At 41.9% G+C, this 17,247-nt stretch overlaps 1 protein-coding gene across 3 annotated transcripts in view; it reads left to right on the top strand.

The window, feature by feature from the left end:
• The window catches only part of SLC24A2 (solute carrier family 24 member 2), a 242,887-nt gene that overhangs the window by 211,380 nt on the left and 14,260 nt on the right, over positions 1–17,247 (top strand). For all 3 annotated transcript variants that reach the window (XM_058565878.1, XM_058565877.1, XM_058565876.1), the window contains 2 exons: positions 4,929–5,069; positions 13,124–13,213. In XM_058565878.1, coding sequence (XP_058421861.1) covers positions 4,929–5,069; positions 13,124–13,213 — 231 coding nt within the window. The remainder of the gene's footprint in view (positions 1–4,928; positions 5,070–13,123; positions 13,214–17,247) is intronic.

Genomic DNA, 17,247 nt, shown 5'->3' with positions numbered 1-17,247 from the left:
AGATTCGTGGCTGCTTGCAAAAATATGTCTGATGAAAAGAGATAAAATGAATAGTCTTTAGAAAAGTCAGCGAAGGATGGAAAGGAAAGGTGTAAGACTGGAGCACGGTGAGCACAGATTTCAGCGCCCTGATTGCTGGATGGGGGTGACAAATTTGGCTCTCAACTCCCCAGTGCAAAACAAAGAAAAAAGATAGTATCATTTACCTGATTCACGGTATTTCTAGATTTCTCAAAGTTTCTCAGAAGAAGCGTGACTTTTCCTAGTGCTGAGATGTGCAAGATTTTTCTCCCTTGATTCCTCATAAAGAGGACACTGGATCAGTCAGGAGATGGTTCCACTGTGAGGAACCAAAACCCAAACCAACAGTGGCTTGGGCGAGATAGAATTTTATGTCTCTCTCAAGTTGGCATGGGCAGTCCAGGGCTACAATGGCTCTTGATGGGTGTCAGAACTCAGATCTTTTATATTGTTACTCTACCTCATAGTCCAAGATGGCTGTTGAAGCTCTGGACAAAATGTCCACATTCCAGCCAGCAGGAAGGAGGAAGGAGTGATGAAGGATATACCTCCACCCTTAAAGATACATCCTGGAAATTGCAGAGGATACTTCTGGTTACATTCCATTGACCAGAACTTAATCACATGGCCACACCTCACTTCAAGGGAGGCTGAAAATGGAGGCCTTATTCCAGGCCTAGGTAAAGGTGGGCTTTCTATCACTAAAGCAGAGGGCAGTATATTAGTTTGCTAGGACTGCTGTAACAAAATACCACAGACTGGGTGGCTTAGACAACAGAAATTTCCTCACAGTTCTGGAGGTCCAAGATCAAGGTGTGGGCAGAGTTGTTTTTCTCTGAGGCCTCTCTCCTTGGCTGGCAGATGGCTGCCTTCTCGCTGTGTCCTCACATGGCCTTTCCTCTGTGTGTGCACATCCCTGGTGTCTCTCTGTGAGTCCTAATCTCCTCTTCTTGTAAGGACACCAGTCATACTGGGTTAGGACCCACCCTAATGGCCTCATTTTAACTTAATCACCTCTTTAAGGGCCCTATCTCCGAATACAGTCACATTCTGAGGTACTAGGGGTTAGGGCTTCAACATATGAATTTGGAGAGGATGCAACTCAATCCGTAACAGGCAGAATAGATACTGGAGAACAATGAGAAGACCACATATTCTGCCAGCATCCCTGTAACTGGATAAATAATACATTCTTTGGAGCCATTTGTTCTGTGCCCTCTTTTACATCCAAGTCTCCTTGAGACCAAGAGTTTTAGGACCTAGTGCACTGCTTTCCACCTCAAGGCACTCAGTGAACACCTGCAGATGATGGTGGTCACCACCCAAGGAATCACAGAGACTGGTAGGCAGGATTCCTGATTCTCCACTGCCTTCTCTTCCCACCACGCTGCGCTGACTCCTTCAAGGTCTAACGACCAGCACATCACCACATGGGAACTTAGAGTCGTGTGCTTTAGTCCCAGATTTTCCATATCAGAGATCACAAGGCCCTAAAGCAGTCATTGCTGGCCCTGGTTTTGCACAGTTCTAGGACTTCTAGAGATATCCCAGCAGGTCTCAAACTATTTTAAATGCTTATATCAAAAGTCATTTGAATTTTTTCTGGATCGTTGTGCGTTGTTTTGTTTTCTGTGGACACTCCGCAGAAGTTTTAGGAGGTAAGGATTGTTGTTGGAAGGTCAAAGCCAGGATGCCACAAGGCCAGGAAAAGTTGGATAATCAGTGCCCAAACCTCAGAAGCTTCTCCCCAGGGCTGAGACTAATCACCATGCCAGCAGCCCCAGCTTGGGCAAAGGCAAAACAGGCCCCAGACTTGGAACTGTACTCTTTTTCCACTTTTCTAACCAGCTTGCAAGCTGTCACCATTGAACACCAGAGTGAGATTGCACTTGGCAAGAAGACAAAGACAATTTCCCGTAATATATGCTGACAGCCTTGCTCCCAGGACACTTCTCGAATCCACCCCAGGGTTCTGGGCTCCTGTACTTCTCTATAGCAGGACTCGTCCCCAAGAGGCCATGAAATCCCCATGGAGAACACTGTTTATACAGCCTAAGACACAATCTCTTCTCCTTTTCCATTTCCACCCTAGCAACAGCCACCTCAAATGCAGCTTTTGGAAGCCACACAATATAGCTAATTGTTTGCATGGGACAGTAGTATGTTTAGAGATTGCGCATCTAAACAGACAATTATTTTCTGCTATTTGCTAGTGGCACTGCCTGCCTGGTGACTTTGGCAGATGGAGAAAGGAGCTAATCCGTAGGTTATAAGCAGAAGGGTTATTGATGAAATGTCACCATCTGTTGGTGTCATTAAAATGATATGAGGCATAAAGAGTTGCTTTTCTTTTTTCTCAGAAAAAGGTTAGCTTAGAGTTTAGAGAGAAGTTGCTAGATTGCAGACAGCAGTGGGGGACCAGACTGGGGAAGGGAATGTCAACCCTGGAAGGGGGAGGAGCCTTATGAACCCATCAGACCAGCTTGATGGGTCTTCAAGGAAGTGCTGGAATCCTCTGCCTGAATAAAACTACCTACTTGCAGGAGATGGGGTACTTGTTAGGAATGATGCAGAGTCTCAACTTTCCCATGGTCCTCCCTGTTTCTGAGGCATCTACCAGGTGGGAAGGGGAAAGTCAGTCATTTGGGTTAAACAGAAAGATCGTATCTGTGAGGGAACAGTTAAAATGCACCTGTCTCCTTAATCCTCCTTGGGCCCACGACACAGAGATTATTCATGTAGTCAGCTGATTCCTTGGGAGGCTGGTGAGCCCAATAGGGAATGATGCTTCCTACATCTGCTACATCTTCTGGGAGGAGATGGAAGTGGTCAGAAGAGGAACCAGGGAGAGCATCTGCAAGCTCCCATTAGGGATGAGAGCCCTCAGGATGGAGTAAAGAAAGCAGTGGCTAGACCTCATGAACTGCATAGCAAAGGAAACAGCTTTTGGTTTTGTTGACTTTCTCTGTTGACTTCTTGTTTTCCATTTCATTTTCAATTTCTTTTCTGATTTTTATTTTTCTTCTGCTTACTTTGAATTCAATTTGCTCTTCTTTTTCTAGTTTCCTCAGGTGGAAGTGTAGATTATTGATTTTAGATCTTTCTTCCTTTCCAACATATTGCATAGCAAAGGGATGAAGAGCATGAGAAGTATATTTAATGAGGATCCGGATGACCAAAATAAACTGCACCAACTTCCTAATTCTGCCTTCTTACCTAATCCTCTTAATTCCCTCATATTTGCTGTTTATACAGTCTTTCACCCACTGCCGAGGACATACGCTCAAAAAGAAAGAACCCGTTATTACCAACCTTTTTCAGTATGGCTTAAGATTCCTTTTTTATTTTTTTTTTTATTTTTAATTTAAACTCCCGGAGAGAAAGTGTGAGTGACTGTGAAAACCTCTACAAATCCCTTTGGCAGTATCAGAGTTTAAATTACAAATAAATAAACAACACTGCAGCGAGTCGGACCTCATATGCAGCCCTGCGTCTAGCTTCATCCTTTTCCGCTCTGCCAACCGGCCCAAGCCTGCCCCAGCTGCCAGCTCCTTAGGGAGAGAGGTGCTGGTGAGAGTCAGCGCTGCTGCCTGAAGTAGGGCACGACGCTGGAGGCAAGAGCCACGGGGGCAGGAGCTTTATGAGGCCTATGCGGGTTATTTATATGGTCTCTAAAGGAAGCATCCTGAAAAAGCTCCTGTTGACATTTTTAGATCTGATGCTGGGTCCTGCTGCTGCACTTTCGTTTTTCAACAAGCAGGGAAGGGAGTGATTGATGCCGTCTGAAGTGCTGTGTTGGAGGCTCCGAGAGCCCGCCTGACAGGCCAGTGGTCGTCCTGCCAGCCCAGATCCGCCTTCTGTCTCTTCTAGCTCTGGGACTTCAGAAGCTGCTGACTTCAGCGGGCAGCGAATAAAACCCGGGCTGCTTGCTGCCGAGTCGGCAACTCTGAAGTTTACGCCCTGGCTCTGGGGCCCTGTGTGGTTGACACCCACAGGTTCAGTTTTGCTCTGCTTCCAGACTGTTGCTCTGAGAATGGGGCATATGTTTGCATAGTAAGCCTTTGGCTGCAAGTAAAAGGGTTTAGAATTTAACGAGGTGATTAAGCAGGTTAAAAACACAACCACACAATAATCCATGAGTTTAGCTATTCCAGGGCCAGTGAAGGGAACTGAGTATTGTTACTGAATTGCTTCTGTGGTTACTCTCATTTGCCCACTCAAATCAATGATCCAAAAAAATGTTTTTATTTATTTATTTTTTATTTATTTATACTATTTTTGCTGAGGAAGATTGGCCCTGAGCTAACATCCGTGCCCGTCTTCCTCCATTTTGTATATGGGACGCCGCCACAGCATGGCTTAACAAGCGGTGCATCGGTCCACACCCGGGATTTGAACCTGCGAACCCTGGGCCACCAAAGCGGAGCACACGAACTTAACCACTACGGCACCAGCCCAGCCCCCAAAAATGTTTTTATTTTTAATCAAAAACAACTCTGCCCAAGGATTCTGAATCCTGTGGCTTTCTGCTCAAGGAGAAGGGACGGGGAGAAGGTGGACACTGGGGTCTTTGGCTCTGCAGATATGGTTTCTCATAAAAAGTTCATGGATTGTAGCTGCAGTCCACTCCAGTTGAACGAGCAGTTTATGAAAGTGAGAAGCTGAAGAGGTTCAGAGAGAGAAAAGAAAGTTCTTAAATTCTCATGGCAGGGCAATGTCTTGTTTGTTCCTGGGCTTCAGACTGCGACAGATGGGCTTCTCTTACAAACCTAAAAATTACACGGATGAAGCTGCTGAGATGGCCCAAGAAAACTCCTAATGGGGTCTGGAGCTTCCCTCCTTGCTTCGTGGCCTGTGGACATCAGTGTCCTTTTTGTTTATTTTCTCTCTCTCTCTCTCTACAACAGACCACAGAGACGGGTGAAGATGAGGAGGACCAGCCGCTCAGCCTGACCTGGCCTTCCGACACCCGCAAACAAATCACGTTCCTAATTGTTTTACCCATAGTGTTTCCTCTCTGGATTACCTTACCTGATGTCCGCAAACCTGTGAGTAAAGCATTTGTGAAATCGGTTCCTTATTAAAGGCCTAGTAGCTAACAGTATGCATAGTCTGCCTCTATTTGTCTTAAAAAGAAAGGTGACATATGTGTATGCTTATAAATGCCTGAAATTTCTCTGGACAGATACACAATAATAGTGATTGTTTGGGTTATCAAATCTATGTAACGAACCACCCCAAAACTTAGTGATGTGAAACAACCATTTTATTCTGCTCGTGGATCCTGTGGATCAGGAATTCGAATAGGAGCCATTGGGGATGGCTTGTCTCTGCTCCACAGTGTCTGGGAAGACTTGAATGGCTGGCAGTGATTCAAATGGCTGGGGGCTACAGCTGTCTGGAGGCTTCTTCGCCGATGTTTCTGGCACCTGGGCAGAGATGATTCAAAGGCTGCGCTCAGCTGGGATTGTCTACCATAGAGCCTAAATGTGGCCTCTCCATGTGGCTTGGGCTTCCTCACAGCATGGTGGCCTCAGGAGAGTCTGATGGCTTACATAAGAGATCAGGGCTCCAAGAGTGAGTGTTCCAGCAACACAAGGCAGAAGCTGCATGGGCTTTGATGACTTGGTCGCAGGAGTCACGCAGAGCCACTTCCACTGTACTCTATTGGTTAAAGCAGTCATGGGTCTGTCTTGATTAAAGGGGAGGAGACAAAAAGTTCACCTAGAATATATCAGTGTCCTATAGCACATGACACTCTGGATGGGAGGAGTGTCAAAGAATTTGCAATCATGTTTTAAAACTCCCACAGTGATTGTCTCTGAGAAGAAGAACTGAAGGTCTGAGGCAGGAGGGAAACTCACATTTTGTTGACTATTTGTGTTCATGGATTATTCATTCAATTCAAAAAGAAATTCATTTGTATAGTGTAAATGCCTACATGTCTGATCTCCTTCCTGTATCATCATCATTACTATAATCAATATTAGTGTCTAACATTATGTATTGGGTGCTGTGAACACAATACCATCTTATGATCAGCAAAGTGAAATCTGAATGTAGATAGATCAAAAGAACACCCCCTCCCAGTGTTGTTAACCTGGGTTCTTGGGCCATTGCCCCAGAGGGTAAAAACTAATGAGACATAAAGAGAAACAGTTCTACCTTTTATTATGGCCCTACACACACATACTCATTCAACAAAATGTGTACCTACTATGTATCAGACTCTACCCTAGGTATTTTCAATAAACTATATTGTGGAATCTTAGGAGAAAAAAAAAGTATATATATAGTATGTTATTTATATATACATAAAATATTATTATATTATATTACAGGCATAAGTAGAAAGAAACCTAGGCACAAAGAACTTAACTAACTCATGCCTGGTCACTTTCTAGGGAAGGTGGAAATCTGAAACATCATTTCTAAAAGCATTTGGAGTAGAATACTGTGGTAACATCCAGCATAATTTAGCATAAGTCTTCAAGAAACCCCTTGAAAAGGACAGAATAAAAATCTTTTCCCATTAGCCTGACCTATAAATAATCCAGCCTTGTGGAGAGCCATGTCTTGTCAAGGACAGGCCAGGAAAGGACTTCCTCATGTAAGGACTCCTGACATTAGCAGTTTCCTAGTGAAGGATGCATGTAACAGATGTGGCTCACTTAAAGCAGTATTTAGGTTTCTCTATTCAAGATGCAATTGCAGAGCAGCTGCTCTATGCAAAGGCCTGGCTTCCTGGAAACCTACAGCCAGAGAGCTGGAATGTATTCAGTTTTCTCTGGGCTCACATCACATCTGAGATGTGCGTGCTCATATGCACTCGTTCACTCGCTCTATTTCCATTGCTCTGCTGTTCAGCCCAATGCTTTTGCTCGGCCTGGGAGGAAAATCAGGGAGGCAGACAGACGTGGTTTTCTAAATCCCCGCAGCAGACCCAGGGTGGTGTGGCCCAGAGTAGGGGGTACCGATTGACTGATAAGAGGATGTCAGCACACAGTCACTGAAGCAGTCAGGAGAATGTGCAGGAATGGGAGGAAATGCCAATAACTCAAGGCCCTGGGCTCTCAGGGCTGGGTGGAACTCTTAGAGCAAGGGCTGGCAAAGTGCTCATCTTCTCCAAGATCTCAACTGAAAGATCAAGCAAGCTGTCAGGGAAGATTAAAGCTCTCAACCAGCAACTCTTGGACAACACACAGGACTCCACCACGGCAGTCGTTACCTGGATGACAACTGCCCTGGCTGATGCTATCATCCTGAGGGGTATAAAGTATGCAAATGCGCTGTGCATGATGCTCTCCTCTGCTATACTGTTGACGGGGCATTCACCGTGCAGTGCACCTTGAGAGCCCGCCCCTGCAGCCTGGGCTAGGGTAGCCCACAGATCTTTCTCTCATTGCATCCCGAGGTGACATCCCTGAGATGGGCTGGATTTTTCTGTCTTTTTCTGAGTATACTGTGTGCTGTCTCAAGCAGAAATAAGACTCTCAGGTGGAACATTTGGTTGTTTTTAGATTTGCTCAGCAAATATTTATTAAGCACCTATTATATGCCAAGTATCAGGCTTGTGCCCTAAGAGAAATATAAAGACACAGAAGTCACAGTTCCTATCTTTAAGGAGCTCTAAATGTAGTAGAGGAAACAAAGCATGCCCACATTTAACTACAGAGCAAGACTACACAGCTGTATTTGTGAGAGGAGTAGACTCGAACCCAAGCCTCCTGACTCCAGAGCATTCTCATCCTACCACGATGACTGCGGTGGTTTTTCCCACACAACTCATGAGCTGTGAAACCTTGGGAAAGTCACTTCTCAACTCTGGACCTCATTTTTCCTCCTCTGTGAAATAGAGGGTTGGAAAATGGATAGATTCTCTGCCAGCCATGACATCCTGTGATTAAGGAAAGAGTAAAGAGATAACCATCACTACGATATTGCAAATTTAAGGTCACCGTACTTCCCAGTTCACCTGGGACAGTCCTAGTTTATTCTCAAAGCATACTGCTTTGGAAGATGAATTATATGGTCGTCCTTTGTGTATATGAAATGCTACATGAAAGAAACCATGCCAGTTGATACAAAAGCCAATAAGTGGCTTCTTCATCATGCTTGGCACAGAAGAATTTTATTAGGTTTGATCTTGTATCAGTTATCTTTTGCTCTGTAACGCGCCACCCCAAAACTTAGTGGCTTAAAACAACAGGCATTTTTTTAGCCTGTAATTCTGTGAATGGGCCATTTGGGCTGGGCTCAGCTGGACAGTTCTGCTGCTCACTTATGTGGCTGGGGGCTTGTTGGCATAGGAGTGTCTCAGCTGGAACAACTCGTCTCTGCTCCACATGGTCTCTTCTCCTTCAGCAGACTAGCCTGAGCTTATTCACATGATGGCCAAGTTCCAAGAGCAGCAAGAATGAAAGCCGCAAAGCCCTCTTGAGATCTGGTTTGGAATCTGCACGCTATCACTTCCACCACATTCTGTTGGTCAAAGCAAGTCAGAAGGCCAGCCCAGATTCACAGGGTGGGGAAAAGGACCTCACCTCGTCATGGGAGGAATTGCAAAGTGTTGTGGCCATTTTTGCAGTCTACCCAGTCCTCATGTACTGTCACAAGGGCCTCTTGAAAAAACATCCAGGGAGAGGAGAGAGGAGAAAATTATTAAGTAATAGACATTCATTACTCCTCAGGGCCTGGCAGCTCTGCCTCCTTGCTAGTTTTTGAATTACCCATGGTGATGAACGGCCCAAACCTCGACAGTAATTACAAGGAAAACATGATTTTTTTAAAATGTGTACATCTAGTTTCAGAGTAAATAGTACTCCCACTTGTTTTTATTTCCACTTCATTTATATGCAAATGATATGACAGCGTTTGTTTGATTATGCCTACTTCCAGCTCAGATAATTAATGTGGGCTTCACTGTTACAGTTTTCTTAAATTAATGGCTTCTTTTTAAAATGCAAACCTTAATGAGGAACATGTCTTTGATGAAAATTGAAAATAATCAAGGAAATAAAGATCCAAAAAGTTATATTCTCTCATGGCCTCGGATGGGTGTTCTTACAAAATAGGAATGCATCTAATGAGCTATCAGAACATGACCCATTAGAGCTAGGAAGGTACCTGAGAACACAGCAAAGTTTTTGCAATTTCTATCCTGCATTGATTCATTCACCAAGTATTTATTGTGTCTACTATGTTCCAAGCACAGTTCTAGCAAAGTGGAAGTGATTGAGACTCAGAGAGGTTTAGTGCCTTGTCCAAGCATGCCCAGCTAGTAAGAGGCAAAGCCAAGACTCTAGGTTAGGTCTCCACAGTCGCTTTTACCTCCCTGAGTTTCAGTTTCCTCATCTCTTAAAAAAATCAAAGTGAGGATCATATTGTCTAATAACAACTCCCATTATTATCTGAGTACTTGGGATGTGTCAGGCACTCTGCTAGACACTTTATGTGCATGAAATCCTCAGAACAACTAGATATTGTTATTCACCCCATTTTACAGATGAAGAAACCGAGGCTTAGAGAGGTTAAATAATCTGTCTCAGGACACATCACTGGTCATTAGTGAGCAGGGATTTCAATACCAATCATATTAATCCAGAGACCACCCTTTTAATCTTTAATAGGATTGTTTGGGGAACTTTATTAAACATGTACACCCCAGAACCTTGCACAGAGTGGATGCTCAGTGAGTAGTTGTTGGATTTAAATCAGTAAGGCTATGACCAATTTGCACAACCAGCTAACGTCCAGCAACATTTTTCAAGCCAAGAAAATATCACTCTGATGTTCTAAAAGCTTCTAATGAGAACATTAGCGGTCAATTATACAAGTAAACCGTTACATTGGGAACAAAATGGCCGGCACATGGACCCAATTTGCTTTTTGCTAATTAGTATGAGGCCCATCCCAGCAGATGTTAGGATGCGCCACCATTACTAACCATAAATCGACATGTCAAGGGCTTCAAAATAGCCCGATTGGCTTCAAGAGCTATTTTCTTCCTTCCAAAGAGACTGGTAACTAAATAACTGTACAGATGCTACTGGATGTCTAGAATGAGACCATAGAGTCCAAATAAGGGGAATAGTCCAGAAAAAATGAAAGAAGAAGGAATTACCTGGCCTGTGAGATTGGAAATGGTAGGGTAGTTTGACAGTTGGGAAACACTTAACGAGACTGCTGATGCATGAAGAGTTGATGCTTCCAAAGCAGAAACAATATGGGAGGTTGGGTGAGGCAGATGGCCATACAGCTGGAGTGCTAGTATATCTTTCTCTGATGCTCTTTATATTTTCTGACATTCAGAGCATAGGCTAGTGTGATGATCATCATCATCACTATGTCTACAGCCAGGTATATTTTGAGCATTATTGGCCCTGTTTTTCTTTAGGAAACAGTCGGTATAACCTAGATGTTAGGAACACATGCTGTATAGTTAGGCAGACGTAGGTGTGAATTTCATCTCTAGTGCAAGATCTTGGTACAGCGTAGGTGCCCAGCCTTTACCTACTCTTAGTTTATGATGAAGACGTGAAAATTCACAAGAATAAATTATTTTTAACCTTTTCTTTCATTGACCCCTAATATATTTTGATATCCTCTAATTACTAATTGGCTTCTTGATTAAGACTCAGGAGCATCAAATTTTGAATTAGAAAAATTTTTACTAATATGTTGATTAGAACTCAGTTCCTTTAAATCCTTCGTCTGATTCTTTACTTTCTACCTTTCGACTGGAAATGTTCTATGATTCAGGGACGACATTTTTCAGATGAGAAATATGTTCAAATGACTTGATTTTGAATTGTGATATTATGTTAATGAATGGATATGCAACGGTACAAAAAATAAAATAGTAATTACATACTTAGTAAATGAGCTAACCTGGAAAGTGAGCAATCAATCTATGAAATGAGGCCTCTCCCAGGATATCCAGTACATATGCCGTGCCATAAAGTATGAAGACAGCATTCCATTTCCCTCACAGGATGCCCAGAATCAAGCTAACAGACTGGTTGCTGCTCAAATCACATGTGGCCCCACACCACAAGAGGCACCCTTCTCTTCCCTGTGACTGTGTGGCCAGAGGAGATGAAACCCTCATCACGCTTGGGATCCTCAAGTAGTGACTTGTGACCAGAGGAAAAGAATGGGGACTCCAATCAGCTAAATGTCTTGCCTGGGAAAACCTGATTTCTCAGCACTGACCATTCCAAGGCTCAGGGAATCTGGTCTCCAGAATCCAGCTGAATTTCCAGCTTTAAAGGAATTTGCTTTCAGAAGTGAATGTCTCAATCTCTGCTTTGAAAAACTTACTTTTTTTTTCCATAACCCATTAAAGTGCTCAGGTCCTCAGAAGGGGTCTGAGTCTTTGGCCAAAATATTTTCCTTCTAAGAAAGGAAAGGGGTGGGGGGAAGCATTTGAAAATAAGGTTGTGGCTACTCACGGCAGCCTTTTGCCTATTTAATCAAGCCCACTGGTCTTCCAGACACCCCAGCTAACAAATGGCCCAAAAAAAGCAGCAATCATTAAAAGAAAGAAATGGTTATTGTGAAATTTAACAGAACTGTGTGAATGATAATGAAAACTTGAAATTAGTAAAGAGACCATAAGCCTGGTTTGGAGCGATAGAGACTGTGTTCATCATTATAGATATTCAAAAGATTATCGTGTACAAGTTTATCATTTCCTTTTAATGAAGCTATCAAAAGCCATGGCAAAAAGTGTTCTACATGACTGCCCAAGGTCAGCCCTTCAGACAATTGAGATAGTTTTCATCCAAATCAACTCCAGGATTCGTTTCTCTGGACAAAATTGGATGGCATTATCAAAGCAAAACATGAGATTGTTTCTCAAAGTGGAAAGCTTTGAAATAAAAAGTGTTTGGCAATAATAGGTGAGAGGCTCTCTGAGAACATTCTGCTATCTGAGTATGTTTTAAAGGACGTGGATTTTGCAAAAAAGGCATCAACAGAACACCACTACAATCCAGTGCAAGTCTGAATTTCCCTGTAGTGGGATCAGGTAAGAAACTGCATTTTGAGTGTCTAACTTTGATCAATATTGGAAGGAAACTTTAAAAGTGCTCACACTGTAAACCTGAGATTGCACAAAATCCAGTGCTAGAGGCAGAATTGGATGTAATATAGTTTGGGGTGGAGAACAGGAGAGAAAACATTCCCAAGAGCGTCTACTCTGCCATCCCAGTGGAGAACAGCATGATGGGGCATCTCTACCTCCGTTACTCCAGATAACATGTGGTTCAAATGTCCTGCACTCGCCATCATCAGGGATCTATGGAAACCATGGTGATGGCTTCTTCTATGTGGCTTTTCTTGATAATTCATGGGACTGCAAGATGAACCAATCTATTTTTTCTTTTTTTGTTCCCCTCCCCAAAGCCCTAGTACATAGTTGTATATTCTAGTTGTAAGTCCTTCTAGTTCTTCTATGTGAGCCACCGCCACAGCATGGCTACTGACAGGCAAGTGGTGTGATTCCGCACCCGGGAACCAAACCCAGGCCACCTAAGCAGAACGCGCTGAACTTGAACCACTAGGCCATCAGGGATGGCTCGAGGCAATCTGTTTTTGAACCTATTGATCTTTTCTGTTTCTTGTTAAATGTGATTAATCCCATAGGTTTTCTGGCATATGGATTATTAGGATCCATGGATTGAAGCAACAGAAACTGATTCTGATGAACTTGAGCAGAAGAAAGAAAAGGGAGCAGGAGAAGGAGGGAGAATATGGAGTAGTTAAGAGTTTAAAGGCAAGGCTGAGAAATCAGGCCTTGGAAAGGGCGGGAGCAGAGGGCGTCTGAGCAGCCAGCAGCAGGAACAGACAGTTCTCTTCAAGTGACTTACATCTCTGGTACTAGCTTCACAATGATTTGGCTCCAACTGCTTTCCCATTCCCAAGAGGAAACCTTCCTCTCCCAGCTTGACCAGCGGTAGGTCAGGCGTTTTGATTGCTAATCCTACCGAGATCGCAGGCAGTGTGGGAAGAGTAGCTGTGTTGGTGTCTTCAGCTTTGGGCCATCAGATCCACCTCGGTTGACAGCACTGACGCTCTCCTCTTCCTGGTTCTCTTCCAGTCATCAAGGAAGTTCTTTCCCATCACGTTCTTCGGCTCCATCACCTGGATTGCAGTATTCTCTTACTTGATGGTCTGGTGGGCACACCAGGTAAGATCTTGATAGCGACACCATCTGCCTGGTTTTTCTTGTGGTTTCCAAGTGGTTAATCAATGCGTTTTCTTTCTGAAACTGTCACAACAGTATTGCGTCTGACAAGACAAGGTACGTATTCCAGCAGTAAAGGAATTGACTCCACGTAACTTTCCCTCGCCTCCTGGCTTTTCCCTGCGGTGTGGAACCAGACTGGCATAGCCCCAGGCAGCCATGTGGAGGAAGACAAGCACTGCTTCTTGCCCTCTGCAGCCTGGAACCAGGCCAACCCAAGCCTGGGAGGAATGTCAAGGGTCCACCTGGCTCCGTGGCATTTACTTTCTCTTGGGCAGCCGCTCACCTCATGTTCTCACCAGCCTTTCAAATGCGTCTTAGGAAAAGACCTAGAGACAAGTGGTCTCTTCTTTGAGCATCAGTTTATAAAAACGATGATATATTTCACTTGTACCACTTCTAACTTAATACCAATCATAATGCCCATCACAAGAATAAACTCTCAGGAATTGTTTGTTGTAACACATGAGGGAAAGAATGAGATGCAAAGATTTCACATTCTCAAAGAGAATAGTGGTAACCAGTATTGATTGAATGTGTACTGCGTGCCAGGCAATTTACATCCCTTTGTGCTTATAATCTTGATAATAACCCTGTACACAGGTACCAATCCAATGAGGGAGGGAGTGTTGTTGTCTACAGTTTACAGATAAAGGAGTTAAGCTCAGAGCTAATAAGAAAATTGCCCATTAGACCTCAATTAAAAAAAAAAAGAAAATTGCCCAAGATCATATAGGCAGTAAACAGCAGAACTGAGATGCTAACCCAGAACTCTGCAACTCCAAAACTCATGCTTTTAATCTCTACTATAAACTACATAAATTCCAAACGGCCCACTCATATCCTTTGTTTAATACAGTGTTAAAATTATTACACTTATTAACATAAATAAAATATAGCAATTTGAAATAAGGAAATACACACCAAGAACTTATATGGGTAGACATCTCAACAAATGGTGCTGGAATAATTGGATTTCCATATGCCAAAATAAATAAACTTAGACCTTTACCTCACACCAAATTCAACAATTAACTCAAAATGGATCATAGTTCTAACTGTAAGAGCTAAAACTATCATGTGTCTAGAAGAAAACATTAAAAATCTACATGACCATTGGTTAGGCAAAGAGTTCTATGATATAACACCAAAGTATGATCCATTAAAGAAAAAATTGATTAATTAGGCTTCATCAAAATTCAAGCTTTTGCTCTTCAAAAATGCCATTAAAAAATGAAACGACAAACCACAGACTAAGAGAAAATATTTGCAAATCATATATCCAGGGTATATGAAAAGTTCTTAAAACTCAATAATAGAAGCCAAGCATCTACAAGCATCTTAATGTTTAAGATGGACAGAAGATTTGAATAGATATTTCACCAAAGAAGATCTATAAATGGCTAATAAGCACAAGAAAAGATGCTCAACATCATTATTCATCAGAGAAGTACAAATCAAAACCACAACAAGATACCACTTCCCACTCACTAGGATGGATATAATCAAGAAGACAGACAATAACAAATGCTGGAGAGGATGTGTAGAATTTAGAACCGTTATCTATTGCTGGCAAGAGTGTAAAATAGTGCAGCCACTTTGGAAAACAGTTTGGCAGATCCACAAAATGTTAAGCATAGAGTTACCACATGATCCAGTGATTCCACTGCCTGTATACCCAAGAGAAATGAAAACATCTATGAAAAAAATTATACACAAATGTTCACACAGCATTCTTCATAATAGCCAAAAAGTAGAAAAACCCAAATTTCCATCAACTGATGAATGGATAAACAAAATGTGGTATATCCACACAATGGAATATTATTCCACAATAAAAAGAAATTGAGGTACTGACACGTGCTACAATGTCAATGAACCTCTAAAATATTATGCTCAGTGGAAAAAGACAGTCACAAAAGATTACATGTTGTATGATTCCATTTATATGAAATGTGAAAATAGGCAAATCTATAGAGACAGAAAGTAGGTAATGGTTGCCTAGGGTTGGGTAGCTTGGAGGGAAGTGGGGAGTGATTGCTAATGGGGATGGAGTTTCTTCTTAGGATGATGAAAAAATTCTAATTTAAATTATGGTGATGGTTGCACAACTCTAAATACACTAAAAACCATTGAATTAATACTTTAAATGGGTGAATTTTATGGTAAGTGAATTACATCTCAATAAAGTTGTTTAAAAATAAACACGAGATATCACTTCACGACGATTAGGATGGCTATAATCAAAAACCACAGACACATGTCAATGAGAATGTGGAGAAACAGAACTGCATACATTTATCAAAACTCACAGAACTAGACACTTTTTTTAATGGGTGAATTTTGCTGAATGTAAAATTATACTGTATGTAAATTACACCTTAATTTAGAAAAAAAAAAGGAGTATATAGCATCACTAAAAATATCCACTGGAAATGTCAGCTAATATAACCAGCATTATTCCTACAAGATATTTCATATTATTCCTACTGTAGTTATTTTTACTAATGTTTGATTTCAAATTTCTCTTCCTGGATATTTCCAAAATTTGTTGGTCCCCTGAAGAAGTTCTCTTTGCCCCAAAGTCATTATTTTCCACATTCATTGAGACACATTTGCGACCAATACCTGACAGAAATCATTGCAGAAGGTAGGCTGCTTCTCAGCCTCCAGATTTCCAGGCTCCTTTTAGCCTGTTTGCCATTTATAACATCTAAAGACTTTTCCTAACAATTATTTTTATTCTTTCAAGTACTGATACAGAAAAAAAAAGTGGCGAGTTTTTTTTCACTTGCTAGGATATGTTGTTTTCTAGATATTTCTCTTTAGCCATCCTAGAAAACATCATCCTACAGACTTCCATCTTTTTCTTTCCTTTTTAATGATTATCTTAATTCCACAATCTTGTTTCCTTTTCATTCTCTTGTAGAAAACTACAAACACAATGCCTGCAACAATAATAATTACAAAAAGGCTCAGAAATATAAAGTGCATAAAGAGAAGCCCTCCTTTCCAATAATGGATGAGAAGTTTCTTTTTCTTTTCTCCCATTGAAATGCTTTTCTCTTTCAAAACATCCAGACAGCTGATCAAAATAGCAGATTCTGTTCTAAGAAGTCTAGCTCTAATTCTATTGTTTGTACTTTTGAACAGTAAAAGCTATAAAGATTACAAGTGCAGCATGTAGTGCTCAACTATTTTGTTATCCACAGTTTTACCAATAATAAATGCTATTTGATACAATTATTTGGCTATTGTTTAGCCAAAAATAAATACCCTTCATATAAAATGCTTTATGCATATTTCCCTTAGTTTTTGTTATTTTTTTATTGTTTTTGCATCATGAATCTTTATCTTAGTAAATTTCTTGGGTGATGGAAATCTATGATTATAATCTATCCTGCATCTAGTATGAGAACTTAATTCTAAGAGTCAGATACAACCTTGTGTCTCATTTAGCCAGTATGACATTTTTGCAGTTCCTCCTTAAACCAAGGCAAGGAACCGCGTCGTGGAATACTAGGAGCAGCACTGGACTTGGATTCTGAGTGGCCCATCATTTACTTGTATTAGAAAACAAGAGAATTCCCCGCAAGAGACTGCTGATGTCCTTTCTAGCTCTAAACTCTGATGCTCCTCAGTTTGATCAGAGCACTGCCCCAGCTGTGCACCCATCATCTTTCCTCTGACTCGCCAAAAGTCAACTTCAGTGAAACGTACTCAACATAAACTTATGAAGACTAGTTCTCGTTCGGTGAAAGTGTATCTGGAGCCACACAGATTCATCAGGGGTCTGATGTGCAATGAAAATTCTTCATTATTCTTGTGATTTCCCATATTGTGGACTGACTGTACTAAACCAGCTTCTGTCCCCACTGCCAGAGCCCTGATGGCGGCACTCTGATAGGTTGGAGAGGGAAAGGAGTAATGTCTGAGTTATCAGAGCTGATGTTTATTGAACATTTACTTTATGCCTG

This window comes from Diceros bicornis, chromosome 22, assembly GCF_020826845.1.
Source record: "Diceros bicornis minor isolate mBicDic1 chromosome 22, mDicBic1.mat.cur, whole genome shotgun sequence".
In the NCBI taxonomy this organism is placed as follows: domain Eukaryota; kingdom Metazoa; phylum Chordata; class Mammalia; order Perissodactyla; family Rhinocerotidae; genus Diceros; species Diceros bicornis.
The sequence above is the reverse complement of the archived record's forward strand: the minus strand, read 5'-3'. Positions and strand labels throughout refer to the sequence as shown.